Genomic DNA, 27,380 nt, shown 5'->3' on the forward strand with positions numbered 1-27,380 from the left:
GCGCTGTTTGGAAAGTTGTGCCATCTTGTTGGAACCAAATGTCGTCGATGTTTAGCCGATTAATTTTTGGAAACAAAAATTCAATCAGTATAGCTCGATAGCGTTCGCCATTCGCCATAATGTTAGCTCCTTCCTCATTTCGAAAGAAAGAAAAACCGATGATGTCGCCAGTGCTCTATGAACTTCGGGAACAGAATTTTTTTTTTTTTTTTTTCAAAGTAGACTTGCATCACCTTCCCGAAGAGAAATGTAAACACATTTTGCCATTATCAGCTGTCAAACTATGTATATCGATGGTTCCTCATGCTGTTAAAAAACACCCGATATAAGATTTGAGGCAATGATTATTGATGACATGATTATGAAAATCAAATTTATCGTCAAAGACAACCTCAAGACCCTTAGTATAATGTATACTCGGTAGAGTTGGATGTATGAACTTACAAATCCACTACGCCATTTAGAAGGACTAGCAAACAATTTTTAAACCTTTAGAGTTGCTCAAAGTTACTTTACCGTATCGGTCAAGAGGAAGTATTTTTTTATAAACAGCAATGCATTGCGATTTACTTGCCATTTCTTTCAGCCCATTTATTAACATGACTTAAGTCGTTGTGTAGATTTTAAATAGAGTAGAATGGGGTAAGATAGGTCATTTTTTTTGGAGAGCTCTTGCAACGGTGTTTTTGCATTGATTTTGAAAAATAAGCAAGATTTTGAAAGGTTATTTATCTGCTAACATTTTGGTTATACTGACTTATGTTTGGCTAAATATTTTAGAAGCTGCATTCAATAAGACAAAGGGTCTTTTTTTCGATATTTTCAAAATCGGGGGGCACGATAGGTCACTATATGTGAGGGGAAAAGAACAATGTACATGGCTTGGAAATTAACGTTTTAACCTTTATTTATAGAGTATGAACACTGCACATGTTATAAAAGTTAGGAATTTTTCTTTAATTCATCACGCAAGCACGTAATGTTTCGAACGGAATTTTAAATTGTTTAGAGGAGGAATTTTAAATTGTTTAGAGGCTGATCGAACACTAGCGCGATCTCGGACTGCCGCGACTGCGTTTTTTACGTCCTCTTCACTTCGTTTCGGCGTTTTTCGCACATAATTACGCACCATTTTGCTGCAAAAACAATTAAAATTTATTTTATTCCATTAAAAGTAGTGACCTATAATGCCCCCAGACGGCTGACCTATAGTGCCCCCAAGCACATGTTTTATGTTTGCGTCGATATTTTTCTAAAAAACAAAAATATCAAAAAACTGACACATTATTCGTGTTCAGCATTATTTTCTACGTAAAATAAAACTCACCTGAAAAATATTTACATATATTAAATGCACTGCACCGTAGAATAAAAAAATGCTATGTCGGAGAAAAGCTCACAAAAAACTAAACGACGCCAGAACTAGGATAACTAATCAATGGTGACGGCCGAAATGACAGTCGCGAACGTTGTTCCCCACCACGTATTCAATTCACATAAGACGAGTGATCTCTGCAAAAACGGTGCGACGAAAACCCCACCTACCTATTGTGCCCCCATACCTATCTTACCCCATTCTACTCTACATATATTAATTGAATCGAACAGGCAACTTAGATACATTTGAACATAGTCAGCATAAACATGTATATCACAGCGTTTTAGTACTTTGGGTAGGTCGTTGATGTACAGGATAAACAATAACGACCAAATTCCGGCCAAATTTGTGATATTCAAAAGTGAAGTGATGCAACTTCTGTTTGACCTTAATCCAGATTGGCTTTCATGAAGCAGATAATGTTTTCTCCCGAAAGAACTTCTAAAACTTTGTTCAGGGAAGAATCACAATCAGCCTTTTCTTGCTAGCTCATCTGCTATCTCATTACGCTCTATATTCCTGTGATCGGGAACCCATATGAGAGTAATTTGAAGCCAATGACCAAGCAGTTCTAGTTCCTCTTGGATGAAATAGAATTGGAATTTAGGGCCTTGATAGCTGCTTGACAGCCTGAAAAGATAACTACTCTTGCACCAATTTCTTTGTAGTGCTTTAGTGTTTTGCAAGCTTCCCTGATTGCTAGTAGTTCTCCCTGGAACACGCTGGCATAGTCAGGAAGTCGTATTGATTTAGAATATAAGGTAGTATTTTATGAAGTATAGATTTAAGAAATTTAGGGTAATTCAATTATTGTGAAGGGATATGTCCTCAGACTTGTCAAAATCGCGAAAAATAAAATAACTGTTTTTTAATGGCGTCCCCTTCGATACTCAATTCGTTTTGGGCGTATATGCTGTGGGTCAATTTGGCTGTCAGTCAAATTCGTTGCCGCAACGGACGGAACAACATAAGCCCGTTACAAAGGCTTGAACGGTGAAAAAGCTCGTTCAGCAGTAACTTATGTCGGAAAATGCATATGAAATGAGGAGACGCAAATGTTACTATTAGGTATTTTTAGCACAATTGAATATTCTCTGCTTATATTTCTAGTACTGAATGGACGGAGATTTATTCCTTTACTTCATAAGGCCCAATCTCGTCAAAGGAGTCTCTTACCACCTTTTTAAGCCCCCGCCTCCCGACGCCGTTATCCGAGTCCTGCCACAACAACAATATATTTTCAATAAATCACCACAAAAATGCATAACCCTAGCACACATGAAACATTTCTGTGTAGCGCTCTGGCCGATTCCAAGTTCTTTGCTACTAGTCAAACTACAGATCGCTCAAACTAACACTTTATAAGATTCTCATCATGCCCGTCCCGGCGCTGAAGCTTGAACGATGACAGCATGCGATGAGGCGTCCGTTGGAGTATTTGAGAGAAAGATTCTTTGGAGGATTTTTGGACCTTTGCACGGCGAGTATCACAAGCGATGGAGCAATGAGCTGTATGAGCTGTATGAGCTTTACGACGACATAGACATAGCGCAACGAATAAAGATCCAGTGGCTCCGTTGGCTGGTTCATGTCGTCCGAATGGATACAAACGCTTCGGCTTTGAAAGTATTCGATGCGGTACCTGCTGGTGGTAGCAGAGGAAGAGAAAGGCCTCCTCTGCGTTGGAAAGATCAGGTGGAGAAGGACTTGGCCTTACTTGGTGTGTTCAACTGGCTTCGATTAGCACGAGAAAGCGACGAATGGCGCGTTTTGTTACTGAGCGTAAGCGGTTATCGCGCCAATCAAGAAGAAAAAGAAGTCAAGCTACAGATAGCACTTCAGTTGTTTTTTAATATTGCTTGAAGCTACAAGCAGGAACGAAACGTAGCAAAAAAAGTTTGCGCGCTGGGTGCTACCTATTCTCCTACTCATCTGTTCAAGTTGAGAGCAGTAGCGATAGCAAAAATTAAAACTACGAAATAGCGTAGCAATTGCAATCACTTATTACAACAACAATGTTTAAATTGATATGCACTTATTCCTATGTTAATTACATTGCTAAAGTGTTTTTGTTATCCCAAAAATGCGTGAAAGTACGTTTAAGCTTTAAGGGAATCAGATCGCATCTAGATTTTGTCTCCCTTATTGAATTGGAAAGGTTCAATTCAACCAATTATATATAATACTTTCAGACCTGTAAATTACGACGAATCGATTAGTCCTAGTTCAAGTACTGAAGGTACTTATGTTATTTAGCCAAGACTTTTATTTTCTCCGAAACAAATAAGTCCCATTTTTAACCGTTATTTTTTTACTGATAAAATAAAAATCAACTTTTAACAGTTTATATTGAACTTCTCCCCAAAAAGAGAACCAAAAAGTTTGAAGGATTCTTAAATGAAACAGTTTATATTGAACTTTTTCCCAAAAAGAGAAAAAAAAGCTTGAAGGATTCTTAAATGAAACAGTTTATATTGAACTTTTTCCCAAAAAGAGAAACAAAAAGCTTGAAGGATTCTTAAATGAAACCTCCTAAAGACCTCAAGATTGTTATAGTAATTCAAGCTTATTTTCTTGCAAGTATGAGCGATGTTTCCATATATGTTCAACTACTTTACGTCCTTTATAAACTAAAGATAATTTGAGATCAAATGTATGATTTTCGGTTTGAAGTTTGCATTGAAAAACGGACCAATTTTGAGATTAATAGTAGCGTTGTGTAAGTACTTACTCAATGGTTGAACTTATATTTAATAATGGATTACTCAGATTTGTACCCGATCAAAACAAATTGTGTATGCACCCCCAGAAGGTAATGATAAGACATTTTAAATAATGAGTGAGAATAAATTATATGTATAAGTATATATGTATATTTGAGGATTACATAAGTAGCACAACTATTTTTCAAATATTTCATAAATATTTGTTATGAATATGACGGGATTATAATATTTTTTCGCTTATTCTATTACACTTCTAGACTGCTCCTGCGGTGTTGAAAAAACAATTGCGCGAATTAACCCATCTCTCACCGACTCACCAGGATTGCCTACATTGAACATGAATTTGACCCTGTTACAGACAACGTCCGGAACACAAGTATACATGGGATACCATCCGACTTTGTTGAAAACAACATACACCTTATATATTAAATTACGATAAACGTACACTGGGCGATCGAACGTTATTTCTAGCAAGGAATCATATCGTACCCGGGATGTGCAGTGTGTATAGGTAAGCCTTGAACCTTGAATATCTTGAATATGTGCGTAGAGAATTTCCGTATATCGTTCGGAAAAGCCAGCCGAATTCATAAGCTCTCCACAAAGGACTTGGGTGGGAACCTGAACACCTGAATATATTACATGTTTTTTATTGAAAAGTTTTCAAACGTGAAATTTAATTTTGCAAACCTGTGATCCATATATTACTATCCACTTGAAATGTTAGTCCACAATCAGTAACACTGGTGTTTCTATAATCAAACTGTTGATTAAGTGTTCGAACGCAGTAAGATCGGCGAGTATCGTTCGTAGCTAAATCAGTATCACTACCACCTTGGAAAGTACTTAAATTGTTCGAAGATGCCGACTGAGCAGCTGTTGATACATTAGATGTCGTATTTCCCATAAAAGACTCAAATGATGCAAAACTTGTTGGAGCAGGAGCGTTCGAAGGAACTGAATGGCGGTAAGAAGATAAATCTCGTTGGCTACGAGATTCATAATATTCTCGACTAGTCCTTGAGCTGCAGAAGCCTTGAGGCATTGGACAATCGTTAATCGTCGGGCTTGAAATTTTAATGAGAATGGCAAGAGCTTCATTCTGTTTAAGTAGGTTAGAACGTGCAGGGCCTTCTGCGAATTGTTGGGGTGTGAGTGTTAGGAAACGAATTTTCTGAATAGCTTTACGTATAAGAACCTCGTCAATTTCATTATTGGAACACGATAGCGAAGTAACCATATTAGACTCGGAAGGTGGTGTCATTTTATGTGCACAATCTTTTTCATCATATGGACCAGAAGTGTCACTGTCCACAACAACCACGTCTTCTACTACATTACCAGTAAAGTCATCGTCCTCTCGACTGTGCAAAGTGTTTGAGATGTCCGGCTCCATTTTGATTTCCACATCCTCAGAGTCGTCATTATCTAGGGCTGGCAAAGATTGTCTCGGGCCCTTTTGATAAGAGTTTGGCTGTTGTAAGTGCAAGCTTTCATTTCCTATAAACAGTCCACGTTCAGAAGCATACTTTACTAATGCATTAAACAGCTCCAACTCTGACGTAATATTTAAACGGTCTTGATCAAGAATAGCCATTAAGGTTGACATTTCTATATCTACAAAACTAGGATCTTCTAACACATCACGTGTGTTAGCTGCTATGATCTGAAAAAAAAGAAATAAAGAAACCAAATGGCACTAGCTTATTTTATAAACATAATTAAATTCGGTACTACTGCTTACACTCATGCTGCTTTGCATTAATCGAGGCTCATCAAATAGCTTAGCAAACTCATAAGCGCGGCAGGCATTTTTAGGGCTCAAATCTGCCCATAGAAAATGAGTGCATTGCTCCACTACGTAAGGTAGCATATACTTCTTTGCCACATAACACAATTCACACGCTTTGTCGAAAGAGCTAATACTAATGCGATCCGAGTAAATGTACTCCATCATTGCTTGAAAGGCATCAGGTTGTACGTCGGGTATTAAAATAGGATCACTCTCGTCTGGGAGGTTACCATAAAACATTCGTTCAAAAACAGGTGAGGACATTGCCAAAATCAATTTGTGCCCAGCCAAAATACGCTGATTAGGAGAGGTTCCCACCAGAAATCTACAATCGGACCACTTTTCAGACTGGAGCAAATACAGTCCGCGCTCCTTAATTTGTTGAAAGCCATTCTGCCAATCTAGCTCCATATCTTCTGAAACTTTAATTAATAAATTACGACTTTGAATAAAGCAATTTGAGCATATCACTTGAATGCAAGTATACAATTAATAAAATAATTTCCATGTTGCCAGACTTAGGAGAAAGGGTTGATTTTCCATCCTGCTAAAATTTAATCGACTTTTAAGTAAACTATCGGATAGGATCGTTCACAATTTTGTGTGTGATAATGAAATTTTAGCGAAAATAAAATGATGTCTGAATTTATATCAATAAAGGAGAAAAAGTAGTAGTTCGGCTAGGCATCCTTTATTTATTATGAGAAAGAATATAACCGAAATATTCACCAACCACCCGATTCGGCTTTGGTCATATTCGGGCACAAAGGCTCTGTTCGGTTTCGGTAAAATATATGTACGAACTTTGACCAAATATTTCTTAGTTTTTATTCCTTCAAAACAGTGAAAAACATAATTTATCTACAAAAACAAATTATGGGTGATAGAGGGGAAAAAGTTGGAAGTTACAAAATTTTAAAATACCTGTATATTGTAAAATACAGAACCGATTTTAACGAAATAAGTATCATTGTATATACATACAGCCTAAAAAACTCCTTCGTTTACTTTGCCTATTTGTATACATATAATTAATATATAATGGATATTAAAAAAAAATGCGAAATTAACCCCGTTTTAAATTAAGTTGGTTGAACAGAAAATAATGTAATTTTGATTTAATTCATAAACTTTCCCCTTATTTGGCCTTCGTACGACAGGTTCAGGGGAAATCAGTATACATATATGTAATAATGTTGTGGAGTTTCTTATAACAAATAATAAATATATCAAATGAAAGGTGACTTGTACTTGTTCCGCATTTTGTCACCCGGAGGAACTATTTAAACTTCGTTCGAAAAACTAATACTTGTTTTGCAATGAAAGTGTTTGCTTGCACAAACCAGTCAAAAGAATTCGAAAGTTCAAATGAATTAGAATTTTTCATGTGTTCTGACGACTAGTTTCGAGTATTTTAGTTTTTCCATAGTGATATCGACAAATGAACTAGTTTTGTGTTCGTTAATATATGACATATGGGGTATAGCTGATAAAAACTACCACAGCTTACCTTAAAGTTATAGCCCGTTTATGTATATATAAATATAAATAATTGGCGCGAACACTCGTTTTGGGTGTTTGGCCGAACTCCTCCTCCTATTTGTGGTGTGCGTGTTGATGTTGTTCCTCAAATGGAGGGACCTACAGTTTCAAGCCGACTCCGAACGGCAGATATTTTTATGAGGAGTTTTTTCATAGTATAAATACACTCGGAGGTTTGTCATTGCCTGCCGAGGGGCAACAGCTATTCGAAAAATGTTTTTCTTAATTTTGGTGTTTCACCGAGATTCGAACCAACATTCTCTCTGTGAATTCCGAATAGTAATCATGCTCCAACCCATTCGGCTACGGCGGCCGCCAAGCCCGTTTAATTTGAGTTTTTTTCTTCCATCTTCTTTAGTAAATATTCAAATGTGGTTGGTCTCAACCTGAAATGCTCCATAAACTTTTGTGGGTTGTCCAACAAATATTGGAATAACTTTCGGAACTTATCGCCTCTTTAAAAAAATAAGTCGTAAACATTTTCTGTTTTACCACTTGTCAGCAGTAACTTTCTAGAAAATAAGACTAGGCAACCTCATCCAGCTGGGAGGCTGAGTCGTTTTGTTTATCAAAAAACGCACATAATTTAACCACATTGTTCAGACGAACAGATGTTCAGCCTGCATTTTGTATTTTGTTTTGTGTAAAACTACAAAAGTATCAATGTTACCTTTCTCCATTGTGTATTTTTCGTTCTGCTCTTGTAAAGTAATTTAAAATCCAGATAATTCTATTGCGTTCTGCTGAAGACTGAGGAAAATTTGTAAAAAATATTAAATTAATTGCATGTAACAGTGTTCTTGATTTCCTACTTCGTGAGTTTTCATTTACATGGCGCTCTCATAAGTTTGATCGTGTCAGCTGACACAGAACATATGTTTATGGTATGATGGTGCAGGCCCGTGCGCAGATGCTCAGATTTGGGGGGGCGGCGGGGGGGTTCCAACTTTTGTTGCAGTCTGATATAACTTTGCTTGTGTTTATAAATTTATGACACAGTCGTCGTTCTCAGGGTATAAACATATGGTATACGGAATTTCACATCAATCGGGCAATAATTGACCGAGTTTCGACAATTTATTTATCAACGCATCGGGGGCCGAGGGCAAATTGCGATGCATTGAGTATTTCAAAATTTCTTTGGGAAAAATTATAATACTTATAATAATGTTTCATCTACTTTTGAAAAATTTGTCTTCAAAAAAGGCAATTTTTTTTCCAAAAAATTTTACAGTAAGCGTTACATTGTGTCATTTCTAAAGTAATTATAAACAATGAGATTTTGCATAATCTTTTCTTCTCTGTGCAGATGATGGTAATATAACATGTGTATCATATATACGTATATTATGATTGGGAGTAATACTAGAAAACAAATCAATAAATATTATATATTAATTATTATATTATTAATTTTATAATACATATTTTTCGGGACTGTTAGCAATACAGATTTGTATAATGTAATTAAAATTACATTTTTATGTGGATTAACTCGAGATTATAACATAACGGAAGTCAAGGATACAAATTTTTATCTTGAAGTCAAACAGGTTTTTTCAGAAATGCCTATTTTTTTCATATCGATTCATGTCAAAAAAGTTTTTGAAACTTCGTCTGGGGAGGGAAAACTCTTCCAAACTTAGTACATAAACGTATTGCTCTCCACCTCATTTAGATTCCACATAAATATCATTGATATTGGATAAAAACCACGTCCACTAAATTCCGTGCGCCCTTACTTCTACTACAAAGGTTCTTTCATCCTCCATCTTTATTGAGCAGCGACAAGTTTGTTTATTTTAGCGGTGGTGAACAACAGATTAATTTAACAAAATAAAAATATTTTTGAAAAAATAATATTTTGAAGTTTAATATTTATTTTGCTTTTAATACATAATTATAATAACTTTAAAACTTACGCTCACACAATCAATATATAATATTTTATCACATTGTTAATTTGGTTAAATGGTTACATAAATAACTACATTTCGTATGATTTCTTCGTCTTCGTAAAACTATGTTTTCCTTTAAATTCTATGTTTCACTTACGCTTAAACAAATTTTAAGTATTTTTTGACAAGTGAATTTTCGGCAAATACTCCAATTCAAATATGTAAACAAGGTAAAACTAAAATAGAGAATGTTTATATGTAAAATTACAATAAATGCTTAATTAACAAGTCGTTCATTTTCTCTAAATATATATTCGTAATTTTCAATTAACAATTTAGTTAATGTGTTCATCCGGCCAATGTCAACAAATACCATTTGGTTTGAGGAAAAAATACAGGGGCCCCATACAATCGCTAGGTTCGATGCGGGCATTCGGTTTTCCATACTGCAGGCTGCCACACTGATTTCAAGGTAAATTTGGCGTTAATTATAAAAACGAGCTATATTAATAATTTTGGTAAACTTACTTCTTCAAATGTCGGATAAGAAACTTCAACGTTGCATGATTAGGTTCAGGTATCTCTTCAAGGACATCTCGTAACATCTCAATACCAGCAGCATCAGAGCAATTGCGTCCGATGCGATCGTATATCGGTTGGGGAATCAGAGGGCTGCTCAGTTCTCGAAAAAATTGCTTTAGTAAACTGGTGATTGTATGTATATCATCCGCTACTAACAGTTTCGAATCGTAAATGTAGCTTTCTGATAATTTTTGTTTTAATTCATCAATGGCCACTTTGTTGCCGGAGGCTCGATATAATCCATCTTGTAATATGCAGTCTTTCCGTTCAATGTAAGATACGCAGTCTACAACAAAGCGTGGAACATTTGGATTTATGGATTCATTCATCTCTAATTGCTCCAGTGACGCGCAGAAAATCGGAAACTTTGGTCGCATTCCCTCTTCCAAGTACAAACTTCCCGTTTTTACAGGGCGAAAGATGCCATTTCGTTTTTTCTCGCTTTTTGGTGAACGCATATTTCTACAATGGAATAAAAAGTGTTGACAATAGTTTATAAGGTAGTCAACAATTTTGAAACATGAATAAATATTTTCATTAGTTTCAATTCGGTTAGCAATTAAGTGCCTCTCCAAGATTTTTATTTTATTCTGGTAGTCTTGCCTGTTGTGCCCATTGCCCTATTTTTCAATTTTAAGGAACAATTAACGGAATCACGGGTTTTCGGATGAGACGGCTGTCGAAAATCAATTTGAACAGAAATCTAGAGAATAAATATTCCGTGGCCTTAAGGCACTTTATTTATGATGAAAAGTTTCGTAGATTCCTAAATCAGACCTGTTATTCAGATGAAGAGAAAGCCGGAGATGATGTAAATCCCTTTGACGTTCCTATTGGCGTTAGCTAACACGAGTAACCTACATTTAGTACAAGATTCCCTTCCGAGAGATTTCCGTTGCTGTTAGAATAACTGGGATCTAAATTCAGCAAAAATACAACTTCATCAGCATTCCCTAACAATTCGATTTTGAGGAAATAAATAAATAGAATGCATAGAGAGCCAGAGCAATAAACGTGAAGTCTATTTAAAATCAAATCTAAGTTTCACGATTTCGAAAAACGTAAATTTTGAATAGAAAACGTTTTTTAACAGTGCCACACCCTCTTGCCTTAGTCCACTTTGAGAAAGTGATGTTATAGGAATACTGCGAATCATTTTAAAATATAAATTTAACTATAGAGTTAAGATTAGTCAGTGTCGCATTTTCCTATGTATTTTATATTGGCAAATGATATCCATTACAAGACCCCTTATAGTTGTTCCACAAAACCAAGCCTGAGTCCTAGAATTTCTACCAGATTGTTTTAGGATTGGCAGTATTTCAAGGGGCTTTTTCCTATCCTCGGTGACCCTAATGCACATATACACACATAAATAAGTATACAATACAGCAAATTGGAACGCTTATAGTTTCATGGCCAAACTTTAAAAACTTCAAAATGAAACTCAAGCTTAAAATGTGACAACTCTTCCGATACCAGCTGTACGGACAATTGTTCGTTTTTTAAATACGTATATTGGAATTTGTCCAGCTTTCTTTGTCACATTTCAATGTGACGATGAAGATATTATATTTTTTTCAATGGAAATAGTTGTTAACTAGTCCCACACAGAATGCCATTTCGTATTTGTAATAAAATCAAACAAAAGAAATTATTTACCTACTTTTCAATCTAAAATTAAAAACCGATACCCAATGATGATTAAACATAACATAATATATACAATTGCAGGTGATTATAGATCTTTTTTTTTCGAAACAAGTTTTTTAATACTCGTTTCGGTGTATACTTACAGCTTGAAAACTCCTCGTTGCACTGTAAAAAAATGAAACACTTAGTAAATCATATTAAAATTACAATTTTATTGTAAAAATTACAGCAGAGAATGACCCAATTGAACTGCCACTACCTTAAAACTGCATCGTAAAAAAAAATTTTATAAAGCTATATTAGATTGAAAACTTCCAAGGAGCTTTTTATAGAGCCTTGGAAAAAATCAAAGGGGGTGTAACACATGCATGAACACAGCCAACTAACGGATATCTTCTTCTCTGATTACAAAGTTCCCATCTGGTCAATTTGGCATAAGAAAATGTAGACGATTCTGTCCCACAAAAAGTCAAGCCGCTCTACCTGTAATAATTGGGCGGCTATGATGGTCAATAGGGCTCTCTGAGGTTTTTGTGTTGAAATTCAAATTCAAATTTGAATTCTTTTTCATGTTCAATAAATTGTAGTTCAGTTTAAGAAAACGAAATCTTTTAAAAAGAAACAATTCAATTGGGCCACCTACACAAATAAAATAACCAAGAGTTTGGAAATAAATCGCATAAAAGTTTAAGCGGCTATATCTATAGATGACTGAAGCTGAATAAAAAATGTAACGCTTACATAAAGTCAAAGTGCATACTTACATTTGTTTCGCATACGTTCTGTAATTGATTTCTTGTCATCCTCATTCGGTATTTCCAAAAGATTTCCGAAAGAAGCACTTTTGAAGCGCTGTAAAGTGGTGGGTTTGACAGAAGCCGGCTTTTCGGGTTCCTCCTTAAATATTTGCGATCGCAAAATCTCATTTTCTGACACGATCTAAAAAATTAATAAAACATTTAATATAAGAAACACATCCAAATTAAAATATTCAAAAACTCCTATAGCGATCATTACAAATTAGACCGAATGAATAGACTTAACGTTTTCGAGGAGCGTATCAAAATATAGTTATAAGTATCATATATAAGAAGGGCTTAATATACAGCTGTATACTGCGCTAGTATCATACATTAACTCTACGGGATCTCAGCGTTAGCAATGATGGAAAAATATATAATATTTTATTTAGGATTCATTGCAGACGCCACAGTGAAATGCTTTCAATAGTGAATTAAAATTAACACATTTTAAGCAGCAAAATGCAAGCATTGCCGAAAAATAATAAAAATATTAAAATATATTAATTAACTGTGATTGAATCTTGTGACTTATGCCGGTATTTTTACAACATTCACAGTTTTCAATTCGTGAAAGAAATCAGACCCTAAAAAAGTTCACAAAAATATATTTTAATTTGGAGATTGTGTTAAGTGCTATTAATATAAAATATTATAATCTAAATTTCACTCAAATGTAAACCCAAAACATAGAAATCAGGACAAGTAATTTTTATGAAAAAGCCCTGACGGTGGTTGCTTAAAAGTCTTCATGACTGTCTTATACAAACAATGCTTCTTCTTAATTATTTATTAAGCCAATGAATATAATAGATTCTTATAGGCTAAGCGAACATATTTTAAGATTTATAGGCAGTAAAAAATGTACAATTAAACTATCTACAATAAATATTCAAAAATTTCAATAGACGATCTTTTGAAAATTAAATACTTGTTGAACTCAATTAAAGCGCTAGTAGTAGGAGCATTTCAAGCATAAAGAGACAACATAGAAGAACTCCGAACTACGCAGAGCTCTGGCCGGAATATTAAAGAAAATCCTCTCAAGAAGCAGCACGGATAAATCAAAAATGAAAGACAACGATAGGATTATTCTCCTGTTCTGTAATGATTTTAAGTTAATCAATAAGCAGCTTCATAGCTAAAGATAGGATTCGAAAAGCGTAAATTACGCAACACAAAATGGAAGAATACTTTCTGTATTCGTTCAGCTCTAACAGCATGGCACGTATATTACGGAGACCAAATGAAGCATGCATACCTCAAATTTGAAACGTCAAATACAAAAGCTTCAGCATATAAGGGTCAGCTAAGTTCACATATAATTTATTTCACAATCATTTATAACCGACATAATTAATATTGAGAGCCGATAAAATCTAAGACTTCTTTTTGCATATTAAGAATACGTTTCTTTCGTTACTCTGGTGTTATAAGCTACAATATAACTTTCCGAAAATTACCAGCCAGCCCAAATTAAATTTTACCCAATTTGCGTGGATATATTTAGTTCAGTCCGGACCGAATTTAGCCTTCCTTACTGTTTTTTTATGGCGGCTGCCGTAGCCGAATGGGTTAGTGCGGGACTACCTTTCGGAATTCAGAGAGAACGTAGGTTTGGTGAAAGTCCAAAACGAAGAAAAGGGTTTTTCTAATAGCGGTCGCCCCTCGGCAGGCAATGGCAAACTTCCGAGTGTATTTCTGCCATGAAAAAGCTCCTTATAAAAGTCAGCTTGAAACTGTAGGTTCCTCCATTTGTGAAACAAGGGTGTACGCGCCAATTATATACATATATATATATTCGTTTTTTTTATTTATACAATTTATTTCAATTTCCAACTGTGAGTTTGCTTACTTCAAAATTGCTTCTAATGCTACTTTTACATAAAGCTACTCAAAATAAAGGAACATTTCTATAGTCTATTTGGTCTTCATACTAGCTTACTCAAGTGGCTTGCATCTTATCTAACAGATAAAACTCAATTCGTTCGTATAAATATCATAAAATCTGATGCCATCAAAGTTACCTTAGGCGTACCTCGAGGTAGCCATCTTGGACCACTATTGTTCTTACTGTTTGTTAATAACATTCCAGACGTTTTCGAGACATCACGTTGTCTGATGTATGCAGATGACCTGCAAATTTACAGTCGGGTAGAGAACGTAACTGACTGCATAAGACTTCAAGAAGACTTAACCAGATTGGAAGCTTGGTGTGATGATAACTCCTTACCTCTTAATGCTGGTAAATGCCAGCACATGTCATTCAGTAGACGAAAAGTTACGATTGATTTCGTTTACAAGTTGGGCACTACCAACCTCACAAAAATTTACGAAAAGAAAGACTTGGGGGTCATATTTACATCGAAAATGTCGTTTCCCAAACATATAGACTTTATGAGTGCCAAGTCTAGATCTATGCTTGGCTTTGTAATAAGGAATTCAAGGGAGTTCCAGGATATTTCTACGCTGAAAAATTTGTATTTTTCTCTTGTAAGATCAAACCTCGAATATTGCAGCATCATTTGGGATCCATTCTATATGGGTTCATCTTTAAGAATTGAGAAGGTTCAAAAACGTTTCACTCGATTTGCTATTCATTCACTTCGTTGGCCTTGCAGTTTGCCTGCATATAAAAGTAGATGTCTTTTGTTAGCATTGCCAACTTTAGAAATGCGGAGAAAAACTTCATCGGTAATGTTTATAAGGGACATAGTTACGAATCATATCAAATGTCACTTCTTGCTGGAGCTAATACTCTTTAATTGTCCTACTCGTAGACTAAGACTCAGCAATATGTTCCATTTACCTTATCACAAGACCAATTTTAGTCGAAATGAACCGCTTGCACGTTGTATAAGACAGTCTAACCAATTATGCAAACATTTGGATATATTCTCTAACTCACGAGAGACTTTCAAATCAAAACTTAATCTGGAGATACACTTTTTGAATTGTGACTAATGTATCTCACAGTATTGTTTACCATATACATAGCTTTAATATTAGTAATCTATTTAAGTTATACTTTAATTGATGAAATAAATAAATAAATATTGTGGAACGCTACCCTATTCCCGAGGAAGGTCGCTATGTCAAATATATAAAGGAATCATATTTGAACGCTATTTAGTAAGAGAAGGATGCATTTCAAAATAAACAAAAGTCTACACATTTCACATAGGTAAGTTGCTTTCACTTATTGGAAGCCTTTGTCCTTAAATTTCGTTGCTCACTATTTCGAATGCCTATTTAAATGAGTATTCATTAACCGAGCAGTTTCAGTGATTCTGGAAACTAAATCCCATATCCCAATACCTTGGCTTCCTTATACAAAATTTCACATTAAGTTACTCTTACTTACCAAATCTTCCTCATCTTCTGCATCGGATATATTTAAAAGGTTAAGCTTCCACGCATTCACCGACTTCAAATTAAAAACTGATAAAGCTTCGCCACTTTGAGAGGTTATCTTGGTTGTTGAACAAGTTGAGTTTTTACGAGGCAGATCCATTACACGATCAATTGAAGATGATTTCCAAAGGTAATTAATTGGCGTAATGGGGACTGTTTTACTCCTATTCTCTGTTATTGGGTGCACTTGTGCATTTTTTGAAAAATATTGCGAAGCTTGAGCCCTTTTGTAGTCGTAGATAATGGCACGGATATTGGGCTCAGTCAGACTGAAAAATATGCACACTGCACGGAGTTGAGGGTGTTCAAAATTGAAGTTCGCTGATGAAGCGACATTTGTATTACTACTTGTCTTTGTATTGCTGCCCTGCGTAACAGAGCTGTGTAATGTTTGTGATGGTGTCGTGTCTTTAGCAACGCAACATCCGTCGACAATTTTTGAGAACATGAACTCGTCATCTGTCTCCCACTCGCCATGATCTTCCACATTATCGGAAGTTAAAAGCGATGGTATTGATGAATCATATGGTATTACTTGTTGTTTTACCAATGAGGATTTAGAGCTTGTAGACCGGCTATTTGCATCATAATATTCAGGATCACTATCGTAGGATTCATGAGCTTCTCCAACAGTTTGAAATTTCCAAATGGGTTGATAAATATCCTCCTCCTTTTGCTGTTCTTCATTACCATTTGGAGATTTTGTTTCGCAAGAAACGATTGCTTTTTCATTAAATGATCCCAACCTAACTTCTATGTTTTCATCGCAGTTATCGCTGCGACCCTCCTGCTTTAAACCCTGCTCATTCAATTCAGCTACATTTTTATCAAGATCTAAAAATTTCCCTTGAGCTTTTTTACTTCTTTCTAAAGACTCTTTGCTCTTTATACGCAAAACTACTTCGTCGTTGGTTTTCATTGGGCTGTTTGTACCCACAATTTTTTTCACACATAGATTTTCACTATTTTTCTCATCAAAAACAGCTACGTTTTCCAGTTCACTTTGCATTGCCATACGATTATATTTCATAACAACTTGTGCGTTCGCTCCGCTAATCGGTGCTTTACCATTACAAACTCCCGCCCCTTGTTTATCATATTTCCACATACTTTTATGTCGCGGCACTGACTCACACAGTATAGCCCATAATTTAAAAGCTATTTCAAAGCTATTACAATTAGCAAGCACCTTCAAAGTACGTTTGGCGTGCAAACTCCACGGGTTATAATAACAAAGCAACCATTCTTGTAACCAATGAAAGTACTGTGATCGATTAGAGAACGAATGTAAAACGTTTGTATTAAGACTATAAGATATATAGCTATTATTTATTAAACGCACTAAATTAATCTTTAAGTGAGCTTCATTTGCTAGGCATGAATTATTTCCAATATTATTTGTAGCATTGGCAATAAAGTTGATTTGCTTTACTTGCTTTTTATTAACACCAGATGCCACAGCACTGTTATATGCGTCAGCCGTTTCCGTTTTTAGTAAAGTTTTTGTTTTTATTTTTTTATTCTCAGTTTTTTCAACTGAAGCCACTGTTTTTTGCTGGAATTCGGAGTAGGGGGCACGAGGTATACGATCTCCCACGTTTAAACACCCGCAACGATGATGTTTCCCTTCGACCACATTGCAAGCTGAGCAACAACTAGCTAGACATTTTTGGGAGCCAACTCTTGAGAGCGCTTGTTGAGAATTTATTGCTGAAATCGGACTGTGCTCGGCAGGCCAGTCAAAAGCTGCATTGTTTTCGTTATTCATACATATTATTTGGTGTTTTGTTCGCTGTTGTGTTGATCGTGTTAAGTGGTTTGCTTTGGGCACTGCGCTGAGCGAATTGGAATGATCAACAGATGGTTGCGACTCTCTCTGATGGTAGAGCAAATGTTTTGTCATCACATTTTTCTTAAATGCGTCCACCATCACATCGAAACGACTTTCCATTTGCTCACTAACAACACGAGCATTACTACTGGAATCAGAGTGTGAGTTTATTTTATTCATAAGCGTTGCATTTTTGAATTCACCTTTTTTATCAGTGACTGGAAAATTAGTCATAGTTTCTGCTAAATGAGAGGGGAACGCCTTCAAACTACAATTGTTATAACTCGAACTAGAGACGCAATATGCATGTAATAGTACATTTTTTGAGGGAATACTTTTTGGAATGCACGAAGTAAAGTCCCCATCATCAAATAATGCATCATGAGCGTGATAATTGTAAACCTGCTTACGTAATAATTTCATCCAATAACAAACACTATTGGACAATGGCAATGCAAGCTTGGTATCACTCGGTAGATTAACATTTTTATCTGGAATGCATTGTGGATTGAAGTCTAAAAGGGGGGGTTGCGATATGTGTGATTGCCTTCTCGAAGAAATCAAAGCGTTTTTGATTGCCGGTGGTGAATGAAATTCTTTAGTGTTTGTGAAACAAATAGAATCTAATTTGGATGCTTGTAGCTGGTCTTGGGAGTTGGATCTAAACATACGCAATGTATCTACTGTTACTGTAGTAGTGTCACTGTCAATGCTTTCACAATATTTTAAACGACCGTAAATATGCTGGTCACTAGTAGAAATCTCAGCGAAATGTTTTTGGGCTTGTTTCAATTCGCATATTCTTTGTATATCAAAGGTTTCATTTGTACGAAAAACGTTATTGGATCCATCCACGTGATGGATAATATCCAGTTGAGTAAGTTTTTTTCTGCCGTGTTCTGGACCACTTGGAAAACGTTGATTGGTTTTTACACCTCTCTTCAACGATCCAAAAATGCCACTAATAAGTTTTTGTTTATTAAATGATTTCAATTTTGATATTTTTGTGGGAATTTGATCTTTTTTGGAAGCAGCAACTGCCAATTGCATTTCTTCAAAAATATTGGGTGTCATTTTATTTTCGTTCGCTAAACAGATCTCACATGCATCTGTATTATACAAAGCAGAGCATTTGACGCAGACATTTTCATAAATATTCTCACCAGTATTCACATAAATTTGATCGCTTTCTTCTAAATGCCGCAACTGGTTATTCCTCAGTCCTCCAACAACACATGAACAAAAATTACATAAATAGCTTTTTGCTTCAAAAACGCCGTAACCACATCCACGACACAAATTCTCATATATAGTATCCGGCTTTTCGATAGTTCGAAATAATTTTCTTAGTACAAATTTTTGGTCTGAGAGCAAATCGTGCTTCATATTTTCATAGATGGGTTGGTTTTGCTCAATAACTCCAGGTTGTAAGCCATAAATCATGTATTTGCTATCCATACTCGAAACGTTACTCTCGTGATAATTACTTTTGTTTACTTCGCACGTTTTCTTATCCCCCATTCTTAAAATACAACTGCTTTCCAAGTTCAATCCCATTTTATCAACTGAAACATTTTTCTTTATTTTTCCTTTACCATTAAGGAAAGCACCGTCATCTCTTTTTCCTTCCCACATTTTGTAGTTAGATATCTGCTTCTTTTCTGAAAACTAGTTCATAATTATAATCAAAAGCTCATATTACTCGTCATTATTCAGACAGATTTCATATGCACATGAGTAAGTAGACCTTTGAGTTACTACAATCGAAGCAAGTAGCCTTCCAAGATTTCTATTTGCAACCATTTAAAAAGTTACATAAATTAAAAACAAAAAAACCAATTAAAATTCAATTAATATACTTTTCACTCAGGGAAAATTATAACTCTCGCTTATTATTTGTTTTGCTTAATATTAACAATTACTGGGATGAGTTTTTAAACTCAGAAAATAACCAGAATTCCAAGAAACAATATTTCAAGAAAACACGAAAACTAATATGTAAATACATACATATCTACATTTATATATACACATATATATGTATATATATATATATATACTTGCCCAACTCTCTTTTTACACAGTCTTTTTTACACGATTTTGAATTAACACGGTTCACTAAATTTTCCTTCTTGGACGAATCTCAAGTCGAAAAATAATACAAACTAATTAGTAAAATAATATCTTCTTAGGTACAAATTTTTCACGTACATATATACGAGTACATGCATACCTTCAAAAACGATGCAATAAATACATTTTAGAACTAACCATTAAAATTTCAACGTAATTTTTAGGCCGCGTGTAGCTGGATAACAAGTATTGTACATGGGGGAGCAAAATTAGATATCCAATTTAGTTTTTGAATCATTTTTTTACTGGATAAACAAATTTTTAATGATGAAATTCTTTATTTGGCCTTTACGCCCTCCATTGCTTGTAGGTTTGTATACTATGGCTGTCTAGTTCACAAGTGTAAAATACGCCCGACGTACAACGCCATTTGGAAAATTAGAAGTTTTCCGATAGGGTGATTAATTTTGCGCCACCTTGTATAAACAACTTGAGACAGTAAAAAACCAACAGAAATCATTAATACTCGTAGTTTGAATAAAACCCGACAGATGGGCTGGACTTATCTGATGTAGTATCTGACATATCTATGTACTGATGATAACATGTTTGGTCTAGGCTGTAGTAAACGTGCACGCTTGCTCTCATTATCATATTGATTTTTATTCCTAATAGTTTTTTGTAATAAAAATGATATTTATTCCTAATGGTTTTTTGTAATAAAAATGATTTTGATATTTATCTGATTTGGATTTCATTATTACGTGGTTTTTTGGGAAAATATTTAGGGGTTTTCTCCTTAGTCGCTCTTTTAAAATTGTGCAGGCTCTCCCCAAATTTATCATATGTTGCATATAGTTTTTACACGATTTTTTGCATGTAAAAAAGAGTTAGGTGTATATTTATTATATTATATATAGATATGTATGTACTCGTATACATATATATGTAGGAGTCTGAGTGAATGGGATGCAAGAATAATAGAGAAATGGTGAGACTTTTTTTAAGTTAATTAATGAAAGATGGGAGAATGACTTTAATGTTGCATTTCGACTTCAGTAGTACAAAAATACATCCATATGTATGCACATATATTATATACATACGTGTACACTTGTGTTCATCTCAATTCACCACACCCATTACTTACTTTTTATTAAAGCACGATATGAGTATGTACCGTATTGCATGCCGTATTCTTATTTGTGTGTTTGTTCAAAACATAGCTCTGTATTTTAATAAAATGTATCTGTAATAATGAGCGTTTAAATGAGCCATTACTTGTACAACGATTTATTTTAATATGTATGCACGTATTCACATATAAACATACATACACCATCTAATTACTCCGGCTAAATAAATATATTGTTTTACATTTTATTTAAGGCGAAAGAAAAATAATTTAACACATTCACAAATATAACTTCTTCATTAGGTTGGGGGGAAAGTGCAAATTATATTGTAAATAATATGTAAGTATATTAACTCTTTGATTGTAAAAAATTCAATTTCCGTATTTATCCCGTTAGGTTGTGTATAATTTGACCGCGAGAGTTTGACTGAATGACTCCATCTGGGTCTGGCGCCAAGCTTCAGCCCGCGGACATATAAATGTAGTCTTTACATACGAACACGCATATAAAATATAAATGTGTGCCCAAGTTATGCCTCTGCTTTTCACTCAATTAATAAACACAGTAGTAATCAAGTACAATGAGAACAATAACATCGAATCATGTCAGGGCAGACGTTCTTATGCTTTCGCTTCAATGCGATTTTCCTTCGTTGATTTCACTTTTATACTGTTTTAAATACGAGCTCAGTGTCTTGGTGGATTATTCTGTATGCAAGCGTGGGGCTTGGTTCTGAATTTTTGCTTAAGTAAGTACAGATATGTAAGTACAAGGTGCTTCGAGAACTCATTCCTGCATATCTTTCTGAGATACTAAAAAAAATTAAAGTTTTAACTTTACTTTGTACTCGGCGTTTCATTGCATGTCAAGCCGTGCAATTCAAACATAATTCGTTGGTCAACAACCGTTACAGGACTGACTGAGGATTAACTATTAAAAGCTGAAAGTGATGACAAATAATTGTTAAAAATTCGGAACAATTATGAAATCGCGCGGTCCAAAGGAAGAAAAAGGAAATCGAGAGAGCAAAGTTAAATTTTATTTTGAGGGGAAGTTTCAAATTGTTTTGATTTTGCAAGCGATAAAGCCCACTAACTATAGACAGCTCATTGTAATTATTGAAAACAAGAAATTCGCCATTGAGAATTTTAAAGTACAAAATAATAAAAAATACATACATACATATCAAATTTACGAATTTCATGTTTCGTCTGTAAATTGCCCCAGAAAGGCATTTTCTGCCCATCTTTATATTTCCGTTGAATTCAAACAACATTGAAATTTTCCCTTCACTGAGCTCTTAAAACGAACGACTCGTCCATTGAGTCCGATTCCCTGGCACGGAGGTATTGTCTCGACCGTCACCAGCCGGGTGAAGCTGTCAGAATTCCCGAACTTCATTTTTGTCATATTAAATACATATTGGGCATGACGAAGCCTACAAAAAAAAAGATGGTACGGCGAACCAGGAAAATATTTTGGGTAGACTTACCAACCAACTAATCTAACAATGTTCGAGTTAATTACAACATTTTTATTTAGAACTGAGTTTATAATTAACTAGAAATAGGCTCATTTCTTTTCCGTGTTAATGACCCCTTCCTGCTTCGCCCACAGATGGGATTATAGAAGGATGTTGATGGAGGATCCATCACGTATTGCGGCATGTTGAAGAATAAGAGGATCAGAGAACTCGCCATTGCCACTGTCATATCTGTGTAGATAAATTTGGGAAAAAGAAAATTATTATAGTTTTTCTGGGTCAATGTGTAACCAAATCTTACCTTCAGTGGGTTGGGTCAGAAGAATAAGACCACCCTTTCCTTTACTAGCCATTGTTCCGGAAATAGGTCAACTCCTTCCGCAGGTCTACTCCTTCTTCTAAAGTGCACAACCTTTCGGATTTCTAGACTTTCCGCATCAAGAATGATGTGTACCCTTGCGGTACAGGATTTGCGGGGATTGTGAACCAATCTTAATTCAGAGATCCTATAATTTGCTTTACGCTACGCACGACCTCGTGAAATCGTCAGATTAGCAGGAATAGCGAGAGCCATAATGTGGTGTCGTCCTATGCAACGGGAAGTGGAATCCTCACTCGTACTGTTGCATGTGAAGATTATACATTTTACTTACTAATGCATACAAGTATATTACGGCAATTACTAGTTCAATACAACAGATTGGTGCATAGTCATGATCCAGCTGAAGTCGACTTTTCTTTTTCTTAGGCCTAGTACATACTAAACTTAGAATTACTAACAGCTGGTTCTAAACCAGTTAGCAAACTGTCAAAAAACTAAAAATTTTAGTTTTGCCCAGTTGATGAATGTGTATTCTAAGTAGGGCCGATATGGAGAGGTCGATATACGTCAGCTGTCTTCCAGTGGTCAGTGTGGAACAACAACGATATGGTCCTGATAGAGATCTGATTGAATTTGTGATCTGTTCTATTCGGTTTATTTTTCAAAAAATCAGAAAAGACGATTGTGATAAATGAAACGATGTTACAAAAAAATCATTTTTTATTTCCTTTTATTATTTAAAATAGCGTTAGATAATTGCATGTGAATACATATTTGCAAATATTAAATATTTCATCAGTGGTCACATAATTTGCGGTAGGCCTTTTGCTTAGGCATCATTTTCAACCTTTGTTGAACTGTAAAAAATGGAAAAAAATAAAATGCATTAATATGTATACAATAAATAGTCAAGTAATTGTTCATAAGTAACTACATACATACATACACTAATACACTAAAGTAAATTTTCAAATTTGCGGGTACATTCGACTTTCGATTTTTATTTTTATTTTTTTGTTTTTATGTTGGGACACTAGTCTCAAGGACATGTCCACAGTCCCACCTATATAGCATATACACAGTTGGTTTGTGATAGGCATAAATAAGACCAGTGTTTTGCGTGTTCGGCGATTTTCTGCTATCGAAAAAATGGTTCAAAGAAGTTGCTCAAAAGCACTTGAAATGTTGACATACGGTGAGAGTACTCTGAGTCAAAAAAGTGTTTACAAGTGGTACAAGCTTTTCACAGAAGTTCGAGAAGATGTGAATGACGTCGCTCGCTCTGGACGCCCCAGCACATCAACAATCGATGAAATTGTTGAGGAAGTGAAGAAAATTGTTATAGAGAAGTTGCTGAGGATGTCGGCATATCGGTTGGCTCATGCCATGCTATCTTTTCGGAAATTTTGAGCATGAAGCGTGTGGCAGCGAAGTTCCTTCCAAAATTGCCGAATTTTGTCCAAAAACAACGGCGCATGAGCATCGCTCAGACATTGTTGAATGACGTCTACTATGATCCAGATTTTAAAGGGATCATAACTGGTGACGAATCATGGGTACACGGTTATGATAGCGAAATCAAAGCCTAATCGTCCCGTGGAAGAGTCCAGTAGACCCAAGAGTCGATAGCAGAAAATCGCAGAGCGCGCAAGACACTTGTCTTATTTATGCCTCTCAAAAACAAATTAAACGTGCTTTATTGCTACGCCCGTGAACATATCTTCGAGATGAGTGTATCGAACGTGAAATTTGAAAATTAACCTTATTTTTTGATCACACATCGTATATCAACATGCCGCATAAAAAGTAAAATTCTAAAAAATGCGTTGAAACAAGGCGCATTTTTTAAAGGTGGTTGCACTAGACCAACAACAACGCTTTGTACATAAAAATGTCACGACAAAAGAAAAAGAAAAGAGCGAACTATGTTGCACAGCCGACATTTTATTCTGACATCCGGATGCATATGGCGAAAGAAAACAACCAAATCAGCTGGTCTACCGATACCACCTTTAATAGATTCGCGTTGCGTAGTAGTTGTCATGATAAAAAATATAGTAAGTTTTGTATTTTCATTGAAATAAATTAAAAATCGAAAATATTTTTAGTTTAGTTCTTCTACGATGTGTAAAATTTGACAAGTGGGTAAAATTTTATTTCTTAAATTTTAAATTCGCTGTGTACAATTCGAAGTTAATTATCCCCGAAATCTTTTACCACACCTTCCAAAGAATGCATGATCCAGTGCTCACTGCTACAAGGAACCTAACCAGCTCCCAGACCAATGCATTATTCTAATAGAGTTCAGGTGTTCCAACTTATCTCCTGGAAATTTATTTATGAATTTGCATAGAAATGGCGTGAACATTTTGTGGGCTGAATTTCTTTTGGTGTTTGTGCATTCGCGATAATTATAGGCCATTTTATTTTTTTGCTTTCTTTATATGCATACATACATAAATATGTAGCCCGATTCAATTATTAACGGTTTGATCATTAAATTTTTGACACTCCCTTACAAAAGGTTTCATTTAACAAGGTGATTAAGAAGGAACAAATTAAATCCATTTTGGGGAAAATGTTAGCAAGAAAGTATTTTTGTACTTAAATGGAACCAAAACAGCGAATGGCTTAAAAAATAAATTTCAATTAATATTTGAATGTAAATGTACATATTTCATACATGTCCGCTAGGGTGGTCCTTATTTTTCGAAATCAAAATTTTCAATGCAGGAATCTCTCATTATGTTGTTTTTGATAAAAAAAAATATTTCCTAAAGTTTCATACCGATAAATTACCGTTATCACGTGCCGCAATGACATTGAAATCATACTTAGAAAAGATATATGAAAAATTGACGATATGTTTTGTTTTGCTTTTTTATTTTATGCAAATTCTCATTAAAAAAAAAAAACATAAATAAAAAGAAATTCAAATAATTTTTGAATAAAAACTTAGTTCACTTGTTATTTTTGTTACTGAAGTCGACACTCATAGCCTCTCTGGTGTGTTTAGGGTAAGTTTTTCTATATTTCTCCACAACCTATAATTATAATATAAATGAAAATCGTTAATTTTTAATAAATAACAAAATTTTGTATGACGTGTTTTACTTACTTGAAGAACGAACTGCTTTTGGTTTTCATTTTTAGTGAAAGAATTGTTGAATTCTTCCATCAACTTCACCCCCCTTTCAGCTGTGTCGTTGACTACATTAATGTTGTCCAATATTTTTTTCCCTTCAATATATTTCGGGTTAAGATGCCATTCAGCAGCATTTTCATTCAAAAATGCGGGATTTATATTGAAGCGTTCAAATAAATTCATTGAATTTTCAGTTATTAAACAACTTGGAAGGTCTTTTTGTAAAAAAATTTTCAGGTCCTTGTATTGAACAGAAAGTTTTTTCGAGGCATCGGTTTCATTATTTGATTCACTTTGTTTATCCTGCATTATATTTTTAAGCTTTTGCGCCATCTTCTCTCTTTCTTTAATTGGCACATTGTGATCAAATAATGAAAACACGACCGCCTCATCTGCCAAGTACCAGAGATGATTTATAAACTTCATTATATATGCTTTTGCCACTGTTTCGTCTTTTTGTAGGTAATTATTCAAGTTTCTCAAAAGACAAATATCTTGCCATGGAGCCTCGATTGCTCTGTTTGTTCTAAACCATGGTTTTATGTAGTTAACAACAATAAAACAACATATTCTGCATAATGCTTGTTTTTCATCTTCCGTTGTTTCGACTTCATTCCGTAATAGAAATATTTTTATACTATAAATGGCCTTTGCCATCCACCGAGCTTGATGATAAGCACCTGGCTTTCGTATGATATTGCCCTTAGGAAGTGTTCCACCCAAGAGTATTATCGATAATTCAAGGAATTCCTTATAATCATTACGTGGTTGGTGCTCTTTTTCAAGTGTTGTCAAGCAAAATTGTAATATTTCATCGCGTTTTCCTTCTAATAATGTCATTAACTTACTGCTTGTGCTATAGTCACAGATATTTTGTGTATTGATTTTTGAAAAGTTAGCTTTTAATTTTTTAAATAATGGAATGTCCGGACCAGTAGATTTAAATAGTTTTACACTTGAAATAGCCGATTGCAGCACCAACTCATAAACATGATGCCGACAAGCTAGATATAAAATGCTGCGACCAAGTTTCATTTCCAACATGGCACAGGCTCCATTTAATCGGCCGGTATTGGAAGATGTTGTATCAAATACAAAGGCTTGAACTTTATGTTGCAATGACCACTTTTCTAATGTGTCATAAACTGCGCTGGAGATTTCTTTTCCACATCCTGAAGGAATATGTGGAACTCCTAAAATCTGCTCGATTACAGGCGTTTTGACTATAACGGGTAGGCGGTCAACTTTACTCGTATTGGTCAAATCTGGCAGTAATTTGGTATCCCAGTGCACTATTGTAAAGTCAACATTTAAGCCTGAAAAATTTCTTTCGATATCTCTTGCTATATCTTTGCGATATTTATGTCTTGCTCGTCTAATAGATGACCAATTTATGACAAAGTCCATTGGATCTAAAGAAAGACTTTCCACACAAGCATTTTAAAATATGTACTGCATCTCTATCACTGACATGACATTTATCTAAAGCAGCAGCAAGTCTTCCAGTCAGAATTAAATTTCTTGCTCTGCGGAGTTTTCTATTATCAGGCACAAGAGATAAATTATTTTGTTCTTCCCATGATGCTGTAGGATCGGAACAAG

At 34.9% G+C, this 27,380-nt stretch overlaps 2 protein-coding genes across 3 annotated transcripts; both read right to left on the reverse strand.

The window, feature by feature from the left end:
• Positions 1-4,214: 4,214 nt before the first annotated feature.
• On the reverse strand, positions 4,215-8,210 carry LOC128859387 (uncharacterized). The gene is made up of 4 exons (XM_054096420.1): positions 8,112-8,210; positions 5,852-6,321; positions 4,798-5,773; positions 4,215-4,736 (listed from the first exon to the last, which is right to left on the reverse strand). The coding sequence occupies exons 1-4, from the start codon at positions 8,119-8,121 to the stop codon at positions 4,342-4,344; spliced, it is 1,851 nt and encodes a 616-aa protein (XP_053952395.1). The 5' UTR covers positions 8,122-8,210; the 3' UTR covers positions 4,215-4,341.
• A 1,088-nt stretch (positions 8,211-9,298) lies between these two features.
• On the reverse strand, positions 9,299-21,984 carry LOC128856786 (uncharacterized). 2 transcript variants are annotated; one of them, XM_054092109.1, is made up of 6 exons: positions 20,843-21,248; positions 15,739-19,287; positions 12,339-12,513; positions 11,718-11,739; positions 9,868-10,383; positions 9,299-9,800 (listed from the first exon to the last, which is right to left on the reverse strand). In XM_054092109.1, the coding sequence occupies exons 2-6, from the start codon at positions 19,252-19,254 to the stop codon at positions 9,617-9,619; spliced, it is 4,413 nt and encodes a 1,470-aa protein (XP_053948084.1). In that variant the 5' UTR covers positions 19,255-19,287; positions 20,843-21,248; the 3' UTR covers positions 9,299-9,616. The 2 variants fall into 2 exon arrangements, with proteins under 2 accessions (XP_053948084.1, XP_053948085.1); XM_054092110.1 differs by lacking the exons at positions 9,299-9,800; positions 11,718-11,739 and having other exon boundaries at positions 10,294-10,383; positions 15,739-19,408; positions 20,843-21,984.
• Between the last annotated feature and the right edge of the window lie 5,396 nt (positions 21,985-27,380).

The sequence above is a fragment of the Anastrepha ludens genome, chromosome 3 (assembly GCF_028408465.1).
Source record: "Anastrepha ludens isolate Willacy chromosome 3, idAnaLude1.1, whole genome shotgun sequence".
Classification (NCBI taxonomy): domain Eukaryota; kingdom Metazoa; phylum Arthropoda; class Insecta; order Diptera; family Tephritidae; genus Anastrepha; species Anastrepha ludens.

What these genes read in the sequence shown, in the direction of transcription:
- LOC128859387 (XM_054096420.1), bottom strand. An exon ending in TAATGCAAAGCAGCATGAGT is followed by an intron (nt 5,774 to 5,851) that starts GTAAGCAGTAGT and finishes CTTTTTTTTCAG; the next exon opens with ATCATAGCAGCTAACACACG. An exon ending in TAGTAATATATGGATCACAG is followed by an intron (nt 4,737 to 4,797) that starts GTTTGCAAAATT and finishes TAATATATTCAG; the next exon opens with GTGTTCAGGTTCCCACCCAA.
- LOC128856786 (XM_054092109.1), bottom strand. Translation starts at nt 19,254, where the DNA reads ATGTGGGAAGGAAAAAGAGATGACGGTGCTTTCCTTAATGGTAAAGGA. An exon ending in AGAACGTATGCGAAACAAAT is followed by an intron (nt 11,740 to 12,338) that starts GTAAGTATGCAC and finishes ATTTTTTTACAG; the next exon opens with TGCAACGAGGAGTTTTCAAG. An exon ending in CTTATCCGACATTTGAAGAA is followed by an intron (nt 9,801 to 9,867) that starts GTAAGTTTACCA and finishes CCTTGAAATCAG; the next exon opens with TGTGGCAGCCTGCAGTATGG.